Here is a 24,207-nt window from a genome sequence, read left to right as displayed (position 1 = left end):
AATTTTCTTTTTCATTTCAGTGCAGAGAACTTGTGGTTAAAGCTGTGTCCTTTGGAGAGAAGGCCAGAATAGATAACATTTTGTGCATGACTGCTTTTCTGTGTTGCTCTGGCAGGCAGATGTTACTAGTGATGAAATGCAGGCTCCTGTCTTGGACACTGAAGATGCCTGGGTGTCAGTAGAAGGACCAGTATCCATAGTAGAACTCGCCCTGGAGCAGAAACGCATTCACTACCCACTAGTGGAACACCAGTTTGTGTTGTGTACTGTCTTATATGCCATCATGAGGTTTTCCCTGAAGAGTGTGAAGCCTCTGACACTGTTTGATAGCAAGGTATGACTTTTGAAAGAATATATTTTAATATTGCTATCCTTCTTCTTGGTCTCTATAATATATGCTAGCTTTCACTCTTTAAACAGTTCATAATTTTATGAAAGATGCTTAGTCCACTGTGGTGCATTAATGAAGTTGTCACCAGAATTCAGAATGAGACCCAAACTTGGTGCATTTCCTTATGAATAAAAGATTTGTAGTGACCTTAGATGCATGAAGATCAACTAAATACTGCATGTCAAGAACACTGGATGACAGGTTTTTCTAGTTGCTTTGAGAAGTGCCAGATCAGTGAAAACACAAATATTTAAAGGTCAGAAATGTTATGTTAGTGTCACTGTTGTATCCATTATTGCTCATGATTATTTCAGAATTCTGAGCATCTCGAAGTGAATAAACAACTTGTCATTTAACCCATATAAACCACTTACAAAAAGTCACTGCACTTAAAATGCAGTATATCTACAGTCAGAGCTTGACCTGATACAAAGCAGGTACCAGAAATTGAGCTTTCCTCCTCCTCCTAGCTTTACCACACTAGAATTTTAAGAAAATCTAAACACAAAGTACTCGTGTAGAATGTCATTTAATTCCTGCTGGGGAGAAAATGATTTAATCCTGTAAGACTGCATGGATTTCTTAATGATTTCCTGAAATTTAATAAATGCAGAATATTGCTCTCCTTTTGCCATAGGTTCTTGTTTGTCTGTAAACTCTGATGAATATCTGAGTTTGGTTACCATTAGTCAAATTCTATTGGTTTTATACATTTCTTTTTTTTTGCTTATATGTTAGCAGAAAGCATTTTACTACTTTTTTTCATTTAAAAATGCAAAATTGGGTCCTGTTCCTATCCTGCCTTTCTTTTACACACAACTGTTATTCTCAGCCGCTGCCTTTTTTCCTTCACTTGCTCAAGATTTCCATTTGCTGTGTGAGCTTTCTGAGAGAATCTCTAACAGGTCTTTAGAGAATTTTGACTGATGGCTGAAAAGGTGGTTCAAAGTTTCAAAGACTGTTTATTACCTGATTTGTGACAGGGCAAGTCACTAACTAAACCTACACATTCATTGCTGTCCTTTTAACATAGCACTGGTACCAGCTTCCCTTCTGCCTGCAGTGGTGCAGAGCAGGACTTCCAGAGATATTTGGCATTGAGCATGTCACTGTTGGAGCATGGTGGGCTGGAACAAGGACTGGAATGATGGAACATGTTCCATCATTCAGGACTTTACCTGAAATTTGATTGATCTGTAGTTCAAATGACCTTACAATGAAGCAGTGTCAACTATACCAATAATAATAATAATAATATTATATTATTATTATTATTTTGCATTTCTTCCTACTTGACATGTTGGTGTAAAGTCAGGGACCAGGAAATATATCCAAATTTCAACTCCAGCTGGTATCAGCTACCTAATTTAGTAGGCAGGTGGTTTTAAGTTTGGAAGGAAAGCCTTGACATGTTACGATTGCATGAACAGAAGTTTGGATTTTTCTGTGGCTTTAACTTACAGTACTAATTTTTGTCCTCAAAGCAAAACAGAAGATGCAGTGCAAATTAGTAAGTGGGCTGCTTAGTATTAGATCAAAATGGATTGTTTGTATTCCCCTGTATTCCTGAGGCCTGTCTCTGGTTCTCAATTTTAGGGCAAAAATGCATTTTTTAAAGACCTCACATCAATTCAGCTGCTACCTAGTGGGGATATGGATCCAAATGTGTTATCCATACGACAACAGGTAAGCATAAGTTTTGCACTCTAAATTCTTAAACTTATAAAATTTCAAATAATACTGAAGTAACCTGCAATTTTTGCTTCCCAGTTCTTGCTCAAAGTTGTGAGTGCAGCGGTTCAAACACTGTGTTCATCACAAAAGGACAAAGAAGTCTCAGAAGAGGAATTGTTTCCTTTTGAAAAGGGGAAGAATTGGCCAACTTTGGCTGCAGACCTGGCTCAGTATCTTCAGATCTCTGAGGATCTGGTCAAAAGGCATTACGTCTGTGAACTGTATAGTTATGGGATGGATCATCTCGGTGAAGAGGTAATAGCGGCTTTTAGAGTTTTTAAATCAGTACAACATTATGTCATATATTCTGCTAAAATTACTTTTTCACTTACTTAAGATGCCTGGAAGGGTTAGGCAGGATTTATCAAGCTCAACAAATCCCCAGGCTGAAAAGTTAGAGACTGTAAATGTATTTTTTTTAAGACCAATAATTACCCTAATTTTTCCTTTTCCCCCAATGAGAATCTGTGTATACATGGAAACATGACAGGGAGTTATATGGCTGGTCTAAACCAGCATGGCCTTTTTTATTTTATTATATTTGATAGTTTCAATAATTTGCTTTTTTTGCCTGTAATCTTTTTTAGAAAAGAAAAAAAAAATTAATACAAAATAAACCTCCCCTTCCTCGAGGGTAAAACCAAACAAGAGATTATATGGAAGTTAGGAATATGTTGCTGAACTGTAAAACAGATCTTGTGCTCATGCTAATCACTGTGTAAAATACAGAGCAATTCTCTGCCTTTGTTTACCCTTCTGCTGCTCTGAAGCTCTGCATGTGCTTTGTTACAGTAACACAACACAAGAAACAGTATCAAAAACTATTTGTCCTTTTAGTATTTTAGTATTTTGATACCACTTTTCAGGCCTCCAGATGAGCAAGCTGTGTGATGCTGAAATAGTTTCTAGAGCCTTACATTTCTGTTTTCAGGCCTTTCCTCAGGTGGCTGACAAAGAAGTGCTTGCATCACAGCTGCTCATCCTGGCTGGGCAGAGGTTGGCCTTCCTTTTACTCCATGGGCAGACAAAGGAGGGCATGGAGCTCCTCACCAGGCTTCCTCCAACACTCTGTACGTGGCTCAAAGCCATGGTAAGTTAAGCTCCATTTTGGAAAACACGTTGATTTTTCAGAAGCTTCTGTTCATCAAGACAGAGATTACATCTGAATGGCCGTTCCTTAATCATAGAAACTAGGATTTGTTCCCGATTTTCCTCATGCAAGCTCTGTTTCAGGGAGGGTAAAGCAGTTTCATGGGTCAAAGCGTCACCTTAATTGTTTATAAACCTAAGCAGTCTGTTTTATGCAAGTTCTGGAGGGCTAATCTGCAAAATTACTCTGTGTTTACTCTTTTATACAGGACCCCAAGGAACTTCAAAATGTAGAAGTGCCAATTGCAACAACAGCAAAGCTGGTTAACAAGGTCATCGAGCACCTGCCGGAGAACCACGGGCAGTACAGCCTGGCCCTGAACCTCATCGAGGCTGTGGAGGCCATCCCGTCGTGATCTGCTGCACAGGGACAGTGCATGGTTTTACACAAAGAGGCTGAACTTTACGGGGGAAACTTCGATGTGGCTCTTGTTAAGTAACGAAAAGAACAAATGCTCCCCATCCCAGAATTTCAGAAGGTAATTTTAAATTGGAGTATATTTTAAATTCTGCACTAGTACGAATATGTTTAGTTCCTAGTACACTTGTCAGTATCTGAACTGCTTTGTTATTTATTTCTGACTTGAGTGCTTTATGCAGTTGTTTGAATTGGGTATATTTGACAGCAGTTTTAGTCTCTTAACAAAAGCACATCTTGTGAAATTCTGTATTTCATGCTGGCAGTAACTGCTGCAGTTTCAATGTTCCATGTATGATTTGTTTCTCCAAAGAAGCTTTAGAATTAGACCCAAGAAGAACTTCAGTCTCTGAAGTCACCATGTAAAGCCAATACTGCTTTTTCTGAAGCTAGAGCTGGTGTTGGGCTCATGCCTTGTAACTGCATTACATGTGAGAATGACAACTGCACTAGACATAGGATCAAATGTGCTGGGGCCTCATACAAAGGGAGAACAGCCTGGGAAGGAGAATCCAATTCTCCAGACATGAATATGGACTCATCTTTTAGTCCTAGTATTGTCTCTAGGCTGCTGGGCTTCAGCTAAAACTGGATTTACATCCCTCTCCATTATTATTAAGCTCTGTTGAGTTTAAGTAGGTCAAGGAATGTCTTACTGTAAGATTGTTCCTCCATCCTATCACTGTAGAAGACGTAGTATTGCTATCAATCTCTGCACATGTTAACTTGTAGTCAAAAATGCTTGAAAAGTTGATCCAACTTCTCTGACGATCTGTAGTACTGAGTACTTTAGCCTTAAGTAAACACTTTTATTGACGGTATCTACAGGGAATCGCATAGTGAGCATCTTCACTATTGGAGTAGAATTGAACATGATTATTTTGCATCAGTTACTGTTCACTGTCTGCCTGAAGGAAGTCAGGAGAGAAAAATGAAATTGGTGTAAACTGTTTTTGTCTTGAAGTCAGCTGAAATTACCAGCTCTGTCTTGTAACCTGCTCCTCTTGCATTATGTCTAAGAAACATTCATAATATTCTGCCTTGCTGGAGACAGAATTTAGAATTTGGTCTTTATCCTTCTGAAGTATGTGCTGCTGTCATTTAAGGATTAGACTTTCCCCCACAAAAAAAGGTTATGCAGGCGACTTGTTCCATACAGCCTCCTCCATCTGTTCCACATCCCCACTTCCTATCCCTGTACTCCTGATGAAGGCTTCTTGATTTAATGCCAAATGTTTGACTTCCTGCAGATGGAGCAAAGAATAGCAGGAATTCCAGTAAAAGTAAGTGCCGGCCCTGGTCTATGTTCTGTGTACTTCTCTACTGACTTCCATAACTGAGGGTAAAACAGCTGTAAGGGAGAAATGGGAGATGGCAATATTGTACAGGTGACTTGACCACCTTGCCTGGCAGCACTTCACACTTAGGCAGAAAGGAGGAGGCTTGAGATTTGGTCATCATGGAACCTGAGGAGAACCAGAAGTGCTTCTTAGCTGCATTACATTCCTTGATCCTGGTACAGCTGTGTAAAGGATTTTGCTGTAACTGAGTATCACATCAGAGCTGACACACTACACCAGTCAAATCTGTAATGTATTGTAAGTAATACTCTGTATATAGTGCTATTTTGTGTCTAATTTGCTGTGGATTTGTGTAAATTGATTAAATAAAATTTGAGGTTTCATTGTGTTTTTTCCTTCTTTTTCGAGAATGGTGGTCACCTTTTCTTCTGTTTTTACAAGAGGTACACGCTCCAGTGTAGTGGAGTTCTCTGGGGTTCTGCAGAACTACCACCTGACAGTATAAAAGTTATACAAGAGCTGGTTTACAGGGGAGTTTCACTTAAATGGAAGTGCTAAGACCAAGTAAATCAGTCAGTTATTTTTAACCACCCTTTTTATTAAGCTGGAAAGTGATATACACAAGTAGGTGTGTGTATATATATACATACATATATATACACATAAGGTTCCCCAAAATACATGATACTTCTGCTCAGGCTGGGGCTCAAGCATCTGGTTCTACAGGTTTCAGTATGCAGACCTGCTGGTTAGCCATTGCTATGTTAGACTTCCATACTCAGGACTTGGGAGCAGCTTGGGCACAGGCATTTCGTCTTCACGTGCTCCCTTTTCCAGCAAGGACGTTCAGGCACCGTGGGCAGGGAGTGCTTGAGGACTCGGAAGTGTATTTCCTGCAGCGAGGACATTTGGCTTTGGCAATTGGTCGGGCTATAACTTTATAGGAAGATTGTTCACAGATGTCACCACCTGTTAAAGGAAGTGTTATTGCTGAGAGAGAGGCTGTAGCTGTAGGTAAAACTCAACTATGTGAACAACAAAGTATGTTGTAGTGCAGGAAAGAACCAGCTGCTTAGTGCTGTAGCCTGTCTGGAATAGTTCTCTTACCTTCCAAGTTAATCAGAAAGGTCCCTTTGGTGATGTTTGCATCTGCAGGTGTTTCTTTGGGTAGCTCACTCAGCAGGGTTGTCTGGGAAGCCATCATTATCTCATTCAGCTGTGAATCAGTAGAAGTTTCTTCAGCTTGCAGTGCCTAGGGGAGAGAGGGAACGTTCAGACTTGCAACCTGTTTTTGTTCCTTCTGCTAGAAGACGTTAAAGCAAAAATAAATTGCTATGTATGTGATTGCAGCAGCTGCCAGAGCCTTGTCAGGGAGAGAGCACAAGTTTATTTACACACGTCTACATATGTGTATATCTATAGTTCTGCAAAGTCCAGCACCCAAACTGGCATCTACCCCTGCGAACTCTAAGATGCTCCATTCTATAAAACAAATGCATGGTTCCTACTCAGAGTGGATGATTTGAACCAAGAGTCTAATTTCTTTACTCCTGCCAGGAGCAGGAGTACAGACCTGAACTGCAGTGTAAAGGTTCTCTCTGCAGTTTACTTTGACCCTCACATCAAGAAAGCAGATGACTTTGGAGGAACACTGGCACTAGCACAGGTGCTTTAAGGAGGCCAGTCACTAGTGGTGTAGCCCAGGGGTCAATATGGGGTCCAGTACTTTCTAATCTATTCACTAATAAGCTGGGTGCTGGGGCAGAGCACACCCTCAGCAAGTCTGCTGCTGACAGTGCTCCAAGGAGGGGCTGACACACCAGCTGGCTGTGCTGTCAATCAGAGGAACCTCAGTAGGATGGAGAAACTGGCTGGCAATCTCATCGAGCTCTGCCCCAGCTGGCTGGAAAGCTGGTGGCCATGGTGGCCACGCAGCTGACCATGAGCCAGCATTCTGCTCTCCCAACAGGGAAGGCCAGCAGCATTCCGCAGTAGGATGCTGCGTTAGAAAGAGCACTGCCAGCAGGTTGAAGATGATCCTTCTCCAAGAAAACACAAACCCACTTTTTACTGTGTGGGTGGTCAAACACTGGCACAGGTAGCCCAGAGTGGTGGTGGGGTCTCCATCTTCAGAAGTATTCAAAACCCAACTGGACACAGTCCTGGGCAACTTGTTCTAACTAAGCCTGCCTGAGCAAGGGGCTTGGGCTGTACAGGCTCCAGCAGTCCCTTCCAACCTCAACTCTTCTGTGGTTTTCTGGCAAGTAAAAAGCAGAAGAAAGTTTACAGAAATGAGTATTTTTCACACAGACAACACTATTCTTAGTTGCATTTTTTACCTCCATTAATTCAAACAGCAATCCAGGCTCAATTACAATGATGACTTCATATTCCAAAGCATTCTTGCCAGAGATGGACCCAAGGAAAGAGTCTCTCATTGCACAAGCACCTTCTATTGCTTCCTCAATGCCAGGCTTCTTCCATGCTGAGCTTGCATTAATCCAGCCGGTACGAAACACACCCTCTGAGTCTTGAAAGCAAAATAAAGGAATTCTTAGTTTATTCTTTCTATTCGAGTGTCTATTAAATGAATAAAAAAGAATGGCACATCTCTGTATTTGCATTCCTTTCAACTGTGCAATTAAACAGTGCCCTAAAAGAACTCTGTAGATATTATATGTGCTTTACCTTTCTTATAAGGGATGTGCTGGAAAACCTCCTCTGCCAAGTGAGGAAGGATTGGTGCAAAGGACCGGACCACTACATCTAAAGCCTCCGCTAGCACAGTTTGACACGAGCGACGCTTAGGATCTTTTGCTTCTTCACAATAGAGCCTGCAAGACAGCCATGAAACTGGGAAAGTATTCCTGTGTTCATGTCACTGTTCCTGCTCAAGAGCCACACTTCCAGGACAGCCATGAGAGTACAGAAGTCTGACCCTAAGGAAAGATTCTCTTAAGAGCCCTTCCTAGGCAGGCACAGTGGGCTAGAGACAGGACCATCTGCATATACAGCCACATTTGTCACAGGAAAGGCCATTTTGTACCTGTTAATTTGTACAGAGAGAATCTGCCATCAGGGAGTTGAGCCTGCAGCTGTCAGCCCTTTGTTCTGGTTCATCTATAAAACTTGGCATTAGGGATTTTTTTATCTCCCCCCTCCCACCCTTTACTCACATTCTGGCAACTAAAGACCAGTATAACCCCCCATCTGCTACCAATATGAAACAGCCCTTTCAAATTTACAAAGGTATCTGTCACACCCTTAGGATTTTTTACTGACTGAAAAAAAACAGATAAATGCACTCAGTTGTCCAGGTAAATGCTAAAAGCCCTTCCCCCCACCTTCCCAAGTTCAGATGCACACCCTTCTTTGGAGAAATACAGATCCAAGACTATCTTCAAATATTTATTTGGTTTTAAATGTGCATGTTTGATTACCTTTTAAATCCATCGGTACCCCCAGTGGACAGAACACTGAAGCACAACGATGACAAACAGCTGAGAGCAGCTGGGCTTTCACAGGGAGCTGGAGTGCACTAGAGCACAACCTCAGAGGTTCTCTGAGACACCTGTAGTCACTCAGCATTCACCTGCAATGTTACTGCCTCCATCTCAAACCCCTTAATGTGTTTTCTCCCTTTTGAAGGCAGCAGGAAGGAACTTACCTGTCTTTGATTACGCTGAAATAGAAGTTAGACAAGTTTCTGGAACAGAATGCTTGCAGTAATCGGACAACTTTGCTAAACTCATATTCTTTGTATGCGTCTGTAACCTGGGAGAGGGAGCGGAGGCAGGTAAGAACAGCGTATCAGTTTCCATCACATGGCATATAATGACAGCCCCTGATAAACCCAAACTTAGAGAAACTGTAATCAGTGACACAAAGTCTGGGAGAACCTTTTCTTTAAAAGGTTGTTGGAGATGAAAAGCAATATTAATTCAGTTAACGATTAGGCCAAAGAAATAATTTCAATTCATATTTGAGGGGAGCAAACGGGGGGAACCCCAGGAATTATGCCCATAGTTTCAGCACAATGGTTTTGAGTGACAGAAATTACAAAGTTCTGGACTACAGCAGATTGCCAAAGCTCTAGAATTCTTTGGGTTGGGCTTTTTATATCCTTTTTTAGCTATTTCTAGAGACTTCTAATTTGACAGCTTGGGCAGGGGTGGGGACTAGAAAAAATTGGTTGATGTCAAAACCAAGTTAAGAATGTTAAAACAAAGCCTTCCTCAAAAGCTGAAATGGGCTTGAAGAGAGCACACACTGCATCTAAGAATCCTTTGTGGTTGTAATGTGGCTTCTTGACACATAATCTACTTACAGACTTAAAGAGTTTTCCCTAGAGGTTCTAACCAATGAAAAACAGTACACACACATTCATCTAAACACAATTTACCCCTACCTTGTTGCCATACTCATGCAATAAATGCAGCATGTACTGATCTACTATGTACATCTCTGAAGGGGGGATGGAATCGGTCTCTGGATTGAAGCCATCCAGGTTTCCCAGCATGAAGCGCAGTGTATTCCGGAGCTAGGAACAACCCAGAAAAATTAAACACTTCAGATGAAAAGGAAAACGCTCATATTCTAAGAAGAATTAACTAAAATTGGCTACTTTTCAAAATGACTGTTTGAACAGTTACAAAAGCATGATGAAGAACATACACCAAAAGGACCTACAGAAGAATAAAGACTGGCTGTTACCAAAGCATGCTGCAAAAATCAGTCCTTTTCCTAGTACACTCTTTGATCCACAGATGTGAGAAGCAGTAGTACCTCCCTAAATGAGTTTGGAAAAGCTTCCTTTAGTCTAAAGCCTGAAAGGCTTTGCAGCCACTACAAAGAGGGCCTGTCATTAGAGTGAACAGCGTTAGCACAGGTGGCTCTTACCTTGTTGATATCATCTCTAGCAGCATTAAGTACCACGGGCCCAATCAGCACCTCCGTAAAAACATTGGATTCTGCCACCCACCAGCGGAGAACATCGGCACCATATGGAGGATCCTTGGTGTGATCCTAAGGACGGACAGAAAGGCACACAACTGCTGGGGGTCCTGCAGCCTGGTGAGCAGTGCTGTGAGCTGCAGAGCCATGGAGTATCACCAGCTGTAAGGGATCCAGAAGGATCACCAAGTCAAACTCCCTGCTCCTTGCAGGGCTACCTAAAACTGTGTGTGTGTGTGTCCAGAAGGCCACTGTGTTTGGAGGCCTTCACCCTCTTTTTGCAGGATTTACTGTTCAGCAGGACTACAACAATAGATACTTGCAGCAGTCTGTGTTCAGGCAATGCTGGAACCCGGGTAAGTTGGCATAAACTCACCCGCAGCCCTGAATTCTTCAAATATTTACCATTAAAATAGCAACATTAATACTTAAAACTATATACTTTTTTCTTCCCCTTCAGACTGTTTTCAACTTTGAAAATAGATTCTGCCCTTTTCAAAAGAATAGGAGCTATTGTGTGTTTTAATGAATCAGATAAGTCTTTGCAAGGATTGATTCTTTTGTCAAGAGAGTTGCAAAATCTGCTTTGCAGCCTCAGAAAGAGCAACAGCAGGACTGGAAGGGGGGGGGGGAAATCGGAGCATCACCTGCAGTGCAACATTCCTGATCAGGGAATGAAGTTTCCAGAGTCAGTAACAGTCTAGGCTGAGAGCAGATAGATTGCTGGGGTGCAACTGCTACATCTGACAGCTCTACTGCCAGGACCATCTTGTAGGTTTCAGTTTGAAATCAAAGGTCAATTGTTTTAATTTTTTTTTTAGCGTCCCCCCCCATTACTCCATCAACAGCATTCCCAGGTGTACTGGGTTTCTGTGGCCAGGTAAAAAGGAACCATTCTACACCCTCTGCATAATTTTCTTTTCTTTTAGCATTTTCTCTCAGCAAAGATGTGGGAGTTTTGGCACTTCAGCTGAAGCAAAACAACTCAAGGTTTTCACTCCAGCCAAACAGAACTGCAGTGTAGCCAAAGCCTTTAGAAGAGCCTTACAGAGTTCTGCTACGAGACAGCTGTTTAGAGACAACCACACCGCAGGACAGCTGCAGAATCTGGTTGTGAAAAACTGTAACTAGTGATTCTAAGAACTCAAGAGTTTCACTTACTTCGCCTCCATTGATAACGACATCAGGGTCAACCACATTGCCAACAGATTTAGACATCTTCTCCCCTTTCTCACCAAGAGTAAATCCATGAACTACCAGAGTCCTGAAGAAAAGATTTTAGTGAAAACCAAATCCCAGTGAAATTCTGTGTTCAGAATAGATTTCTAATGAGGATATTCCTAAGTCAAAACATAAAGAAACCCTCTATTTCAGTAAGCCTGAGGCTCCATCCATTGAGTTCAACCAACCGTGAATACGCTGTACTACCTTCCAGGTACTGCAAACAACTTTATTTTCCTCATTTAATATTGCCGTGCAAGCAACAGATTGTTTAGATATCCAGGACACATGGATTTCAGATTTATTAAAGACTAAAGTATTATTTACTTGGTAAGCCAACACTTTTCCCAAAATTGTGCAGCCTTCTTGCCACTGACACACATTACCCTTCCCTATGCTCTTCATCTTCCAGGGGACAAACAGTATTCCACAGCTCCAGCAGGAGATTAAGTCACAGTCATTCCAAATTCCCTACAGCCTAACATTCAATTTACAAGTCAATGATTTTAGGAGACTTTCACTCTGCACCTCCTTTGATTACGAGAGTGGGAGAGATGGCAAAAAACCAGACTTGTATTTGATAATGTAATACCTAAAGGACTGAGAAATAAAATATCTATTAAAATTATGATGGAAAAAAATTAAACAGTAAATTCTTTCCAATCTAACCTGAAAAAACTTTATACTGAAAATATAAGAACATAAATCAGATGCTATATAATGGTTTGATGTCTCTTGTTTATATACTGCTGTGCACACTACCAAAAGCCTGATACTCAAGGAAAGGAGTAGCAATGTGTTTGCAATCCACACACTTACTTGTACGGTGCCTTTTTCCTTACTGCCACACTAGTTAATAGAGAGGATTGAAACCAACCTCCCAGTTGGTCTTTTCCTTCAAGGTATGTATCTGCTCTTTGCTCTGCACCTTTAAAAACAGAAAATTTTGTTTGAAATATTAGCCTGTATCTTCAAACAATTAATACACAAAATGTGATTAGTATAATTTATTCTGCCGTTTAAACTCAGTGGATAAGTCACTTTCATAAATGCTGTGTGGTTACTGAACCATGATACAAGGGATTAATTAGTGTCACATTTTTAAAACAAAAAACAAGACCCACCTCTCCCCCAAACCAAAATAATAAAGTACAAAACCAAGCTATCACACTCAGAGTGCTTCATAAGGAGTTTGAAAAATACTTTCCAAGTACTCCTTAACGAAGTGAAAGGCCCAAGAAAAGATCACATACTTTGGAATTAATAAAAATCTATGGCACAATCCAAAACTTCACAGTTTGGAATTACTCAGGACACAAACCACAGAGGTAAAGTGCTTGACCAGCCTGTGTAAGGCACAGCTATTTAGAGGAGACCAGAGAGCTTTGGCAGTGACCGCAACTCACCTGTGACAGAACTTCTATTTCTGGTCACTGGTGTTCCAGGAAAATTAAAAGTTTCAGGAAAGGGTTGGGACAACATGGGAAACAAGAAAGCCTTTTGGGAGACAGAGGCATCTGGAGGAGCCTGACTTGTTTAGCTTATCCAGGTGAAGGCTGAGTGGAAATATTATTCACTATAAATACACACACACAAAAAATAGGAATGCTAGGGAAGAACATCTGGATCTAACGAGTACTGTTGGCATCAGAGAAAAAATGGGCTACAAGGCACACAGGCTGGGTATTAGCTGACTCCACACTAAAAACAGAAGAACAAACCCAGCTATCCCCCAGGGTTAAGAGAGGACAGCAAAATTTAAATGGCTTTACTGGTGGAATTCAGTCACTGTACAAAAAGGTACAAGACTTGTTGACTCAAGAAGTCCCTCCTTGTCCTAAGCAATCCCAGACAGGTCACCAGAGTGAGAACAGAATAACTTAAAATGCAGCAGAACATGCAAGTCAAAGCCTACAAATGTGCAAAACCATACACATATTTGTCAGGAATTTAGTTTTGATTCCAAGTATTCAACCAAAAGTCTCTCTACTCAATTTTTATCTACTAGCTCCTTTTATCCTCTTCCTAGGACCCCTGAGACAACTCTTCTTTCTGCTGCTGACACACTTGATTTATTTGTTTAACTTAATGGAAGTTTCGATATTTAGATCCATCCTGCAATAAAAGGAAGTTCAACATTACAAAGGTCAAGGCCATACAGAGCCAGTTAGCACAGGAAAAATGTGTGGGTGGATGTTACGGTTTTTAGCACATTTGCTTATTCATTCAACAAAGTCTACAAAGAGTTTGGATTTTAAAAGTAGAATAAGTAAGGATCGGCCTTTATATTAAGAGACTGCAAAAATACTTCTGAGGACAAGGTAAAAGAGATTATTTGTGGTAAGGAAAACAGTAACATTGGAAAATCTGTAAAAATGTGGTCGTTATTTACATCTAGTTTGCTAGCCATTGGTTTTAGAGAGGAGAACTTTTCATGGAAATGCCAGTAGTTACAACTTAGAGTTTGAACAAACTGATTACAAACAACAACCTGTATTGGTCTTTTCTGACAGGAACCTGTACATCTGACAAGCTGGATACTGTAGCTTGCAAAGTTAATGGAGGCCTGAACATTTTATCCCGGTAACACACAAATATGGCGTTTGCATATACAAAGCCTGCCTTTTAAATAGCTCCTCTACCTCAGCTTCATTAAAGTTGAGATTTTATATATAAATTAATTAAAACACTGCTTTTTTTTTTTTTTGTAAATGGAAGAGTATGTCCAACAACTCTGAAGAGACTTTTCAGTTGTTTATTTTACACTGAGGTGTAGTACATAGGTCATTAAAGGGAATTACAATTTATGATCCTTCTGGTTTGGATTTCAAGATTCCATATCTTTGATCTTACAGACTTTGACTTTTAGATTAAATGTATTGTATTTTAATGCCAGGAATGAACCAGCTAAGATAAATTCAATGCTCCCAGTCAGCAAAAAGTTTAAACACTTAGATAGGCAAGCTGTAAAATAATCACATTCATTCAGTTAAATATTAGCCAATAAGATAGGGAAAAAAAGTTATGATGTTGAAAACTACCGTAATTGTGATATAAAACTATGGGTAAGAAGCTGTGTGACTTTTACCAATGGCAAATCACATCACAATGGAGTCCAGTGTGCATTTTATATGAAATATTTTAAAAAGTAATCATGTCAGGGTTGTAGTGCAGACGGCACTCTGTCCATGAGGAAAACATCAAGACCAGTAAGGGAATTTTAAGACAGAAAAGAGTTCTCTAACATGGATGCTCTAAAAACAGCCACTGAAATAAGCACTATCAAAAGGCTGAACTTCAAAGCAAAAGAGCAACAAAAAATGTCCTGGGCATCATGGCATTAAGTATTCAAAATTAGCACGTGCTTTTGAACAAAATGTTGCTTTTACCACACTTTGTTTTTGGAGGTAGTGGATTAACACTCTTCTACCTCACAGCAGCATTATGAAAATGAATTTCATGTATGAGGCATTTGGACTTAAATTTTAACACTGCATAAAACAGTTCTTCAAAAAAAATATTTGAGGCATGTGTAGCAAGAAACAAACAGAATTAGCGGGTACAACTAATAAACTGAGTGAAAACAGTGTTAGGCAAACAGAGCATTAAGAAAGCAAAACTTCAGGAGCAGTGGGTTTTTCAGAGCATGTTGCACTTGAGGATCTGCTCTCAATGGTGCCAGCAAGCAGCATTTATTTCACACATAATCCAGTTATAACTACAATTTTGTGTTTGTGACTGTGGGAGCCAAATCTTTGATCTTAGTAAATCACACCTTCCTACCTGCCACACTGCTGATGTAGAACGGTTTGGTTAATTTGTCATTTAGCTAGAAGTGGTACCTTAGACACACCTAGACTGAAAAAAGGAAGCCAACCATAATTTACCAAAACAAGAGCAACTTTAAGTCATTTCCATTAGAACTATGCCCAGTCTCTCATAGGAAATGCAGCAGGGCAAGCGTTAGAAATATGATTGTGCACGCAACCTACGATTTAGGCCACTGAGCTTGCTGTCCCTGAGCAGCAATTCCTTTAAACCCATACCTCAGAATCTTCTTCCTCTTCTTCGCCCCCTTCCCAGCCTGCCATATTTTCTGACAGCAACCTGTGTGGCCATCAGCTAAAGGGATTAATTTTGTCACAGCTGCATCTCATTTAGTAAGCTCAGACACAGCTGGTTCCAGTGCAGTGAAAACTCAGGCCCAAGTTCCCCGAGTCGCAGAGATATTGAAGAGAATGACTTATTTTTGCAAGCTGGAACTGACAGGGAAATCTGTATCACCTTTAATTCCTGCTGGTGACTAATAGATCATTGATTTATATTTTTCGATAACTTGGGTTCAGGGCAGAGTGAAACAAATAATAGTCTCAGTTTTAGCCATCTCTTATATCCTCCAGTTGCTCTCAGTGACTCATGTGTTGCAGAAGAACCACTGCCCCACAACACTGGTATCAGAGGCAGCAACAACCTCTGTTATCACTGACCTCCTACTACAAAATTAACAGGCAGCAAGTACAGGGAGCATGACAGCTTCCAAATGCCTCTGTGCTTCCCTGAGTTTTAGCCATGGAAAGTTCTTCTTCATGCTATGACATTCTCTAATTTTGGATTTCTCCATTAATTTCATCCATTTTTCTCCAAGAGTACTTTGGAGAAGAATACCATCAGTTAGCCTGTTCACAAGCCGTGCAGATTACTTTCACTGACATTGGAAGAAGTTCTGCAAAAAGTTTTAAAAGCTGGAGCATATTGGGAAACAGACGTCAAAACAATTAATTCAACTTCTCTTGCAAAGGGTAAATTAAAACAATAATTTGATATGAATCACTGAGACTGTACTTCTACTTCTGGCAGTGGCTGGGAGCCTCAATTACATAGAAAAAGGTAATGCAACTTTTGTGTCATTTATGAAGATAAAAAGGGTTACAAGGTCACACTGCTTGTCAGTCAGATCCCTGGCTTTTGAACCAGTGGGGCCATCCAGTCATGTCAGACAGCAAAAGAAGATGCCTTATGTGCACCACGTTCCAGCAAATTCCATGGAAAGAGAGGACTAGGTAGAGAAGAGGAACTTGTAATGATTTCCATGAAAGAAGCAGTCTGTACTGTGAAAGACCCAGCATTTATTAGACACTATAGAATCAAAAGGGGAGCCTTACACAAATTAACAGTGAATCAAGAAGTCTTGATTCTGCTGTTCCTTATTATAAGATGTCTTTCCTTTACACAGGATTAGAGGTAACTTTTGCAGGCTGAGGTGTTAAGCCCTTGAAGGACACAAGTGCGTAACTGTGCATAAAATACCACTACTTTGTTTTACCTTTCAAAATCAAATCTGAAACATTTTAAACTTCAAAATATGCAAAGGTCTTCTAGAAAATTAATGTTTGCTGATGGTACTGTCGCCTGACCACGTTGCTAAGAAATAAAGCCTCTGGTACTAACGTGTTTTATAATTCAACAAGATTGTTATCATGCAATTGTGTACAGAGGGTTTAAAGTCCAACAGACTTGATGTATGGGACCAGACTCCTTCTCTGGAAAGGACTCCTGGCTCTGGACTATCCTCCAGGCGAACAGTGTATATTTTATGTACTTTTAGACAAATATATATCTGCTACCTGCTGAGTAGCAACTACTGGTGGTAGGAGCTATAAACAGCTTATAGCAAGTATAAATATTTTAAGCCACAATATACTACTTCAGTTACTGAAAGTAATCAAAACTGAAAAAGCACACCTACACTTTTAAATTATAGAACTTAGACTCAGCAGCTGATATCAATCTTGTCCTGCTTCAAATAGCACACACGAGCACAAACTGAAATATGTTACCTGAAAACAATTTAAGAGTTACCAACTAGCAGCAAAATACCTTGGCTTTTGTGTCATGAAACATCTACACTCCAAACAAGTATGTTCTGATCAGAAGATACACTGTATGCCACATGGCAGAATCATTCAGAGAAGAATATTAGAAAAATCTCAACTTTAATTACTCTGAAAATGAGTTTGCCAACATTAAATCCTTATCTTTACAAGCAAAAGCAGCTTTACAAGAAGTCACAACGAGTCTGCTGCCGGCATAATCTGCCTGAGTTTTGCTGACATCAACACTGTCACACAAAACAGTTGTATTTTGTTCTCCGAGTGTTTTAAAAGAAAGATCAACATATTAGTTCTGTACCTTCCAAAACATGAGCCCAGGAAGTTCCACTGTCGAACCAGATGTCTAGGACATCCTGTCCCTTGACATAATCCGAAACATCACCACCACCAGCCTATTGAGAGAACAATTATTAAATAATGCAAATAGAATACTCTGTATCATCAATGCTTTTCAAAGCTAGAAAAAAAGCAAATTTGGTTTCTGGACCAGTTTGTACAGGCTCTGCTACCAACTTTGAGGGAACACAAAATAATTTAGATAATTATTCCTAATAGTTTTCAGATAACTACTGATAAAAACCCAAAATAAGGCAAGGAAAAATTACAAATAAATACCTCAAATGGCAGAGTAACACCATAGTTTGTGTGCTAGCTTAAGTACACAATTGTTAAAGTACAATAAAATGTCAGGAAGAACTTAAAAATTCTAATCTATTTTGATGACAATGATTTAATATATATTTGGGCTCATAATTTGGTTACTTAGGATGTCACCTAGGAAGGTGTTAGTTGGTCACCCAGGAAGGAGGACCTGAACCAAAGGGAGGGGAATGGAGATCTCTGCCCTGAATTAACAGCACAGATCTGACTGCATGTATTTTGCCACACTCAGATCTTACTTTCTGAATATTCTTTTCACAGGACACCTTCTCATGAGGGCACAAGATTGAAAAGGATCATGGGACTATATGAAGGTTTTCCATTATTTCCCATCACTCAGCTGTCTCGAGCACCTTCTGTATTTGAAGTCGAAAGATTACCTTCGCTACAGCCTCTTTTGAGAGTAGTTGTTCAATAGGAAGGGTCCACCACGCATCTGTTCCTTGCTGCTCCACTACTTTGATGACATCTGTGATAGTTTCACTGGGTTAGAAGGAAGAAAAGAGGGGATTATGAATTGATGAGTTCATTGTATCTTTCTACAAGTATCCCAGACCCAAAGCAGTGAGATAGACCAATACACAGACCAAGCTATTGGAACCTGTGATTTTCCAGCTTCTAATCCAGACAAGACTCCAGAGCTTTCTGCCTGCATTAAAAAGACTTGCTAGTTTTGTTTTCCACGATGGGTAGGGTTGTGTAAAACATACAGAAACCCACATGGATTCTAAACATCTTTTTCTGCAAATACTCAATAATCAGGTACTCAGAAAAGATGTCAGCAGCTTGAAAACTTTTAAAATCCATTTCACTTGCTATTCACCTTGAATTTAAAGAAACTGCATAACTATTTCCCCTTAAACCATCTGCTCTTTTTGACAACAGGCTTATTTTTTTACTGGATAAAGACACCTTGAGAACTCATGGAGGAATGAAGTTACAAAATGTACATATATATTAGACTTCCAGTTGCCTGGATTCCCCCTTTTTAGCAATACATATTTTAAATTATAAAATATATATATATATAAATGTATTAATCCCAATAATGTAAGAAACTGAAACCTCTGTACCCAGCATAGGGGTGATAACAAGCAACCATTCACTGTACACTCTGAAGGAAATCTAGGAGTTCGTATCATGTAGCACCAGCCAGGACAAAGGTCCTTAAATAAACAAATACTACGGAAATAAGAAAAATAAAAAACCTAACTAAGCGTTTTTTCTGATGTGAACAGATAAGGCAGCCACAAGGCATGCAGTTCTGCACACTATTTATGACACATTCAATCCCTGTCCCCAGCAGGTAAGGCTATGGGGGATTGATTTTTAATATCGCTTAATGCCAAGTCTAGACATAAATTAGGTATCTTAGAAAAAACAAAAGAAACCCCACACACTTTGTTTTGCTGACTCACAGAGCACTTACTGAAGAGATGATTTTTAAGACATCTGCTGTGTTTAAGGAGTACAGCAGATCATCATGATCTGCCAACTTCAAACTAAACCCGCTGTGTTACTCAAGCCACCAGAGTTTTGTTTATAACTCGAGAAATGAAGATTTAATCACTTAACTAACTTCTTGACACAGTATTGTGAAAGTGGACAAAGTAAAATAATGGTCTGGCATAATCATCTCGAAAACAAAAAGGCAGATGATCATCTTTAGTCATCACTTGGTTTTTGGACCTCAGCACAATATTTTTCTGCTCTGTTAAAAAGATGAGCTCCATCACTAAAACATTTAGTGGACTCTTACACAAAGAGTTAAAGAAAGAAAACCCATGTTCTCTAAGAAGCTGTAGAACAAATCATTTCATGACAAGAGGTGCAACAGCAAAAAGAAAATGCAGTTTTGCTCTCAACTGCTCGAATTGCAATGATAGAACAATGATTTTATATTAATCAATCACCAGTTGATCAATTTACTTCTCAAAGTAAATTCCTGTAGAACATTCCAGCAGGTTTTCTGGAGAGTAAACCCCACTACCCAGTAACACTCACACCACCACCCTTCTTACCCTTTCAGAACAGAATGGATATCATTCACCTTCCAGTTGAATGATGATAGGACAATTTTTGGCTTGGTAATATATCTGCTAACATTTATCTTGGTAAAACAACACTGAGGATCTCCAGTTCTGAATGGTATTGTTTCTTTTTAGAAATATTTGCACAGAGGCCTATTTGCCTGTACTTTCAGTTGTGAGAGTGTTACTTCTCCAAGACAAAAGCAAACAACACAACCAGTCCTGGTAGATTCCTGGCAGATAGCTGATATGTAATCCTTAGGTCTTGCTTCCTTCACACTAAACCTTCAAATTTGGAAAGCTCTCAGGAGAAAAACCCAAAACAAATAAGTCAAGGAGAAGTTTGTTTGTCTCAGCCTGGACTAAACTACCCCACTGAATTTCTCTCTCTCTCTTACAGGGTCAGTACCTCATTTTACACCCAGACCTTCAGTGACAACACAAACCGTAGCCCCTGGGAACATTTTAGAAAGAGCAATACACAACATTATTTTTCATTCCTTGCCAACATCTTTGATTCTTTTCAAATACACTACCAGTGAAAGAAAGACGGAGAGGGATATTTTACAAGAGCATGTAGTGACAGGACAAAGGGAGATGGATTCAAACTGAAAAAGAGTAGGTTTAGATCAGATATTAGGAAAAAATTATTTTTTTACACACTTTACTGAGGGTAGTGAGATACTTGAACAGGTTGCCCAGAGAAGCTGTGGATGCCCCATCCCTGGCAGTGTTCAAGGACAGGCTGGATGGAGCTCTGAACAACTTGGTCTAGTGGAAGGTGTCCTTGCCCATGGCACAGGATTGGAATGATCTTTAAGATGATCTTTAAGTTCCTTCCAACCTAAACCGTTCTATGAGTGTATTTTTAAATACAATTATAGAAAATCAGTTGTCTTCAAATGAGTATTTTAAGAGCTCTCTCCACAGTCTCAGTGCCTTCCTGTTAATGGCCAAGCCTTACCCATGGAACTCACCAGCAGAAGACAAGAGTAGCTTAATTAAAAAGAGGATGATTTACCCTAAAACATGTTTATTATCACATAAAATGTATGTGTATGTTGAATGATTCATGGAAGACATAATCCAGTGCTCAGCTAATTACTCTGGCCTCACTTAGAGCCAGAAAAATTTTCTAATTAGGAGTCATACCCACAAATATTATGGAAAAACGACCAGCATGCCCCGTAAACCAAGCAGAAAATTCAAACAGGAACGAAGCTTGTCTTCCACATATCTTTTTTGTATTGCAAATACACTTCAGTGGAGGGACATAAACTCTAGTGATGAATTCATTTTCAACCTATGCATTTTTAAAGCATTTAACAGGTATTTCATGATATCAATGTTTGAAGGGATTTTTAAAAGGTGATAAATCCAGCTACAGACCAGAACTAGCAGCTTCCTTGGACAACATGTAGAAACATACTCTTAACAAACAAATTTTTTTTCCAGCAACTGTCTGGATTCAGTTTGATCATAGCAGGAATTTCAGTTATCAGATATTTTAACCTTTCAGTAAAGGAGATACAGCCTGAACTGCCACCAATTTTCTGACACTGCAACTGTTAACTGCAATGACACCTCTCCTCAGCAGAAGAGAAATGATTAAGGTCATGCCTATCACATAAATATTTTGAGAAATTAAGAAAGGGGGGGGCAACATGAAAGACTGTGTCAGTGCAAACTGCATTACCTGTAGTGAGGGTGAACTGTTCTCCTTTCCACTGAAAGTGAGGGGGGTGGGAGAAGAAGGAAATAAAACCTTGCTATTGCTCTCCCTTGGGAAACCATCATAAAACGACTGCCTTCATTTACAGTAAGGATTGCCAATGTCACACAAGAGTTGTCTACCCATTACCAAAAAACATATTAGGGACTAACCTTTTATCAAGTGTATTGTTACGCAATGCAAAGACTTACACCATTAATTTATGAAGAGCAGAATGTTTTTCAAGATGCATTTTCATGACACATGAACCAACAGACTGATTATGCTACAGATAAAAGTTTTCAGATAACTGAAAGAAGGTCAGATTTGTGTTATCAATTCAATTATAAGAAATAAGGGGTCAATAACTATTATTACAGTATACAATATGTTATTGACCAATATTCTCAAAATGCTATCACAGTTTCAAATCAAGTTTAAAAAAAAAACAAACATTTTAGCAGTGCAAGTTTTTTTATTATATAGTGTTTCCCTAGAGAATATAAGTGAACATTAACAGGCAATTACTTTATAATAGGAGATAGTACCCTTTCAACAAACCTTTTTTCTTCCTACAGTTTGAAAAACCCAAGACATGCAAACATAGCCTCTGCCCTTCTGCCTCTACTCTTGCCCCAAGATCCTTATGATTAACTTTTACCACAAAAGAGAGAAATCACAATTTTTAAGGTATCTGCGCTGTGAGGAGAAGGATTTTTGCAAAGTACTTTTCTCTAAGTCGCAAGTGAAAACCACCTTTCTCAAATAACTACTCATCACTTTATAATCTGCAGGCCTCAAAGTGAGCATGATAATTCCCCGAGTTAGCAATAAACAGCATTGTAAAACTTTGCCCTGTGTTCACGCGCTATCTACAAGAACTTGCATTACGTGTCACTGCTACGTTTTCGCACTGAAACCCCTACGGCAATTCACGCTACCACGACAGCAGCCAATCACTCTGGAGTCTGATATTGATTATGCTGAACACTTATTTAATCTCTTAACAGAAATTAGGCAGCATTAAGATATAGTCAGGAGGAGAAGAATACAGCAGCTGATGTTCTCTCGATCTCTTTTCAAACAGCAGCAAAGGGGAAAAGTTATTTTCTGTTCTACGTGAACATTGATACTGCACCAGTAAGTATTTAGGTAAGTTACTATTGCTTACAATTCACTGAAATGTCTTAACATTTTGAAAAGAAAATTAGAGCACAGGGTGGATCTGCTTCAAAAACATGTTGGGGTTTCCTTTGTCAGAAATTCAAGTTACTTGTTAATCAAAGTCACAGGGAGGCTGACAAAAGTTCTCAGGCATCAGAATAATCTTTGCAATAGTACTATTTATTACCAGCATCTGAATAGTGAATTTGTAAAGAAGTTACTGCATGAGGTCAGATTAAAGTACATATCTCACATTTATTACCTGCTCGGAGCTACTACTAGAAATACAATTCTCTCATTTTAGTTTTGGAGTTCTTTCTTCTCTTCCATGAGTTCCAGAATTTCCTTGAATCAAAATGCTTTCTCTTGAAATCTATTAGATGTTGAAAGCTGACAAACAGTATAAGCATCTATTTGTGCATGTACTCTATTTAAAGTCTTTTTTCTCCACCTTTGCAGAAAAACTACACAGAATCTCACCTCTGTATTCTTACTGAAAATGGCAATAATGAAAAAAAGTTCTCTCTTTTCTCTCTCTTTCATGTATGATTTTTCTAATAGTAATTTTAAAATTCCTGATCACAATATGATGCATTATAGGCTACAGAAAGACTTTAATCATCACCGGGATATTAAATTTATAACCATAGACAACAGTGTCATCGAATCAAATGTCTTTTAGAGCTATGAGGGGCCACAGCAGGAAAAAAGAAGACTCATGGAGATCCTGCATCCAACTTGTTGAATGCAAGATTACAACCTACCTCTTGGCTTTTAAGTTAGAAAGACTGAATTGTTGGTGTGGGAAAAATACTCTGTTGGAGAAAGCATTTCCATCTTGAAAGATGAGCTTTCTGCAACTTTTCATGTGACAAATTCAGGGGCAACTCTCACAGAGGGAAACAGTGGTTTATTTTAGGGGCTTTATTTTTTTCTTTTTAGAAGTCTTTTTACAGGTGATAAATAAGTAAGATCACTCCAGATCGACCATTGGTGCTCTCATATGTAACAGCAACTCCATGTGGACTACGCTGACTTCCAGTGGAGATGCTGTTACTTTTGATAGCCACTGAGAAACTGCAGAGCAGCTGCTACTGGGAACATGTTTATCCAGCATTCAGGTTAAAAACAGCTTTTGTTTTGAAATGTAAGTTATTTACTCTTGTTTTAATTATTCACACCATCTGAATATGAAACTTCTTAAGTGTTGAGAAATATTTCAGCAACCTGTTGTGATAGGATTTTCAAAAGATAATGCAAATGCAACAAAAAATTGAGGCTTAGCTGTTTATTTCAATAACAACTGGTGTCCAGGAAAATGACCTATGAATTGACAGACTGTCTTCTAAATTTGCCTGTCACTTCTATAGGCCAATATTCTGTGCACTTTTCCTACTCTCGTTACAAAATCTCCTATGGTTAACTTTAAATATTAAATTACTGTTTTCCACTTGTCTTTAAAATTTTTACCTAGAGTAAGTAAAGTTAGAAGTAAAGAGTCCTGGCTATAAATGAGCATCTGAAGCTGTCAGTCAAACAAAATAAATCTCTTTTTAAGCATAATGGATATGTCTGTTTTTTTTC

General features: G+C 39.3%; 2 protein-coding genes across 4 annotated transcripts in view; one reads left to right on the top strand and one right to left on the bottom strand.

The window, feature by feature from the left end:
• The window catches only part of RAB3GAP2 (RAB3 GTPase activating non-catalytic protein subunit 2), a 45,580-nt gene extending 40,204 nt beyond the window's left edge, over positions 1-5,376 (top strand). For all 3 annotated transcript variants that reach the window (XM_027681725.1, XM_027681726.1, XM_027681724.1), the window contains exons 31-35: positions 116-334; positions 1,988-2,077; positions 2,162-2,380; positions 3,057-3,215; positions 3,484-5,376. In XM_027681725.1, coding sequence (XP_027537526.1) covers positions 116-334; positions 1,988-2,077; positions 2,162-2,380; positions 3,057-3,215; positions 3,484-3,630 — 834 coding nt within the window. In that variant the 3' untranslated portion in view covers positions 3,631-5,376. The remainder of the gene's footprint in view (positions 1-115; positions 335-1,987; positions 2,078-2,161; positions 2,381-3,056; positions 3,216-3,483) is intronic.
• A 308-nt stretch (positions 5,377-5,684) lies between these two features.
• IARS2 (isoleucyl-tRNA synthetase 2, mitochondrial) overlaps positions 5,685-24,207 on the bottom strand; it is a 28,794-nt gene continuing 10,271 nt past the window's right edge. The window contains exons 13-23 of the mRNA XM_027681727.1: positions 18,099-18,201; positions 17,357-17,450; positions 11,987-12,095; positions 11,108-11,210; positions 9,893-10,018; positions 9,402-9,533; positions 8,661-8,767; positions 7,682-7,827; positions 7,333-7,523; positions 6,101-6,245; positions 5,685-5,962 (exon numbers count right to left, since the gene is read on the bottom strand). Coding sequence (XP_027537528.1) covers positions 5,811-5,962; positions 6,101-6,245; positions 7,333-7,523; positions 7,682-7,827; positions 8,661-8,767; positions 9,402-9,533; positions 9,893-10,018; positions 11,108-11,210; positions 11,987-12,095; positions 17,357-17,450; positions 18,099-18,201 — 1,408 coding nt within the window. The 3' untranslated portion in view covers positions 5,685-5,810. The remainder of the gene's footprint in view (positions 5,963-6,100; positions 6,246-7,332; positions 7,524-7,681; positions 7,828-8,660; positions 8,768-9,401; positions 9,534-9,892; positions 10,019-11,107; positions 11,211-11,986; positions 12,096-17,356; positions 17,451-18,098; positions 18,202-24,207) is intronic.

Source organism: Neopelma chrysocephalum, unplaced genomic scaffold (genome assembly GCF_003984885.1).
Source record: "Neopelma chrysocephalum unplaced genomic scaffold, ASM398488v2 Primary Assembly neopelma1_61b, whole genome shotgun sequence".
Lineage (NCBI taxonomy): Eukaryota > Metazoa > Chordata > Aves > Passeriformes > Pipridae > Neopelma > Neopelma chrysocephalum.
The sequence above is the reverse complement of the archived record's forward strand: the minus strand, read 5'-3'. Positions and strand labels throughout refer to the sequence as shown.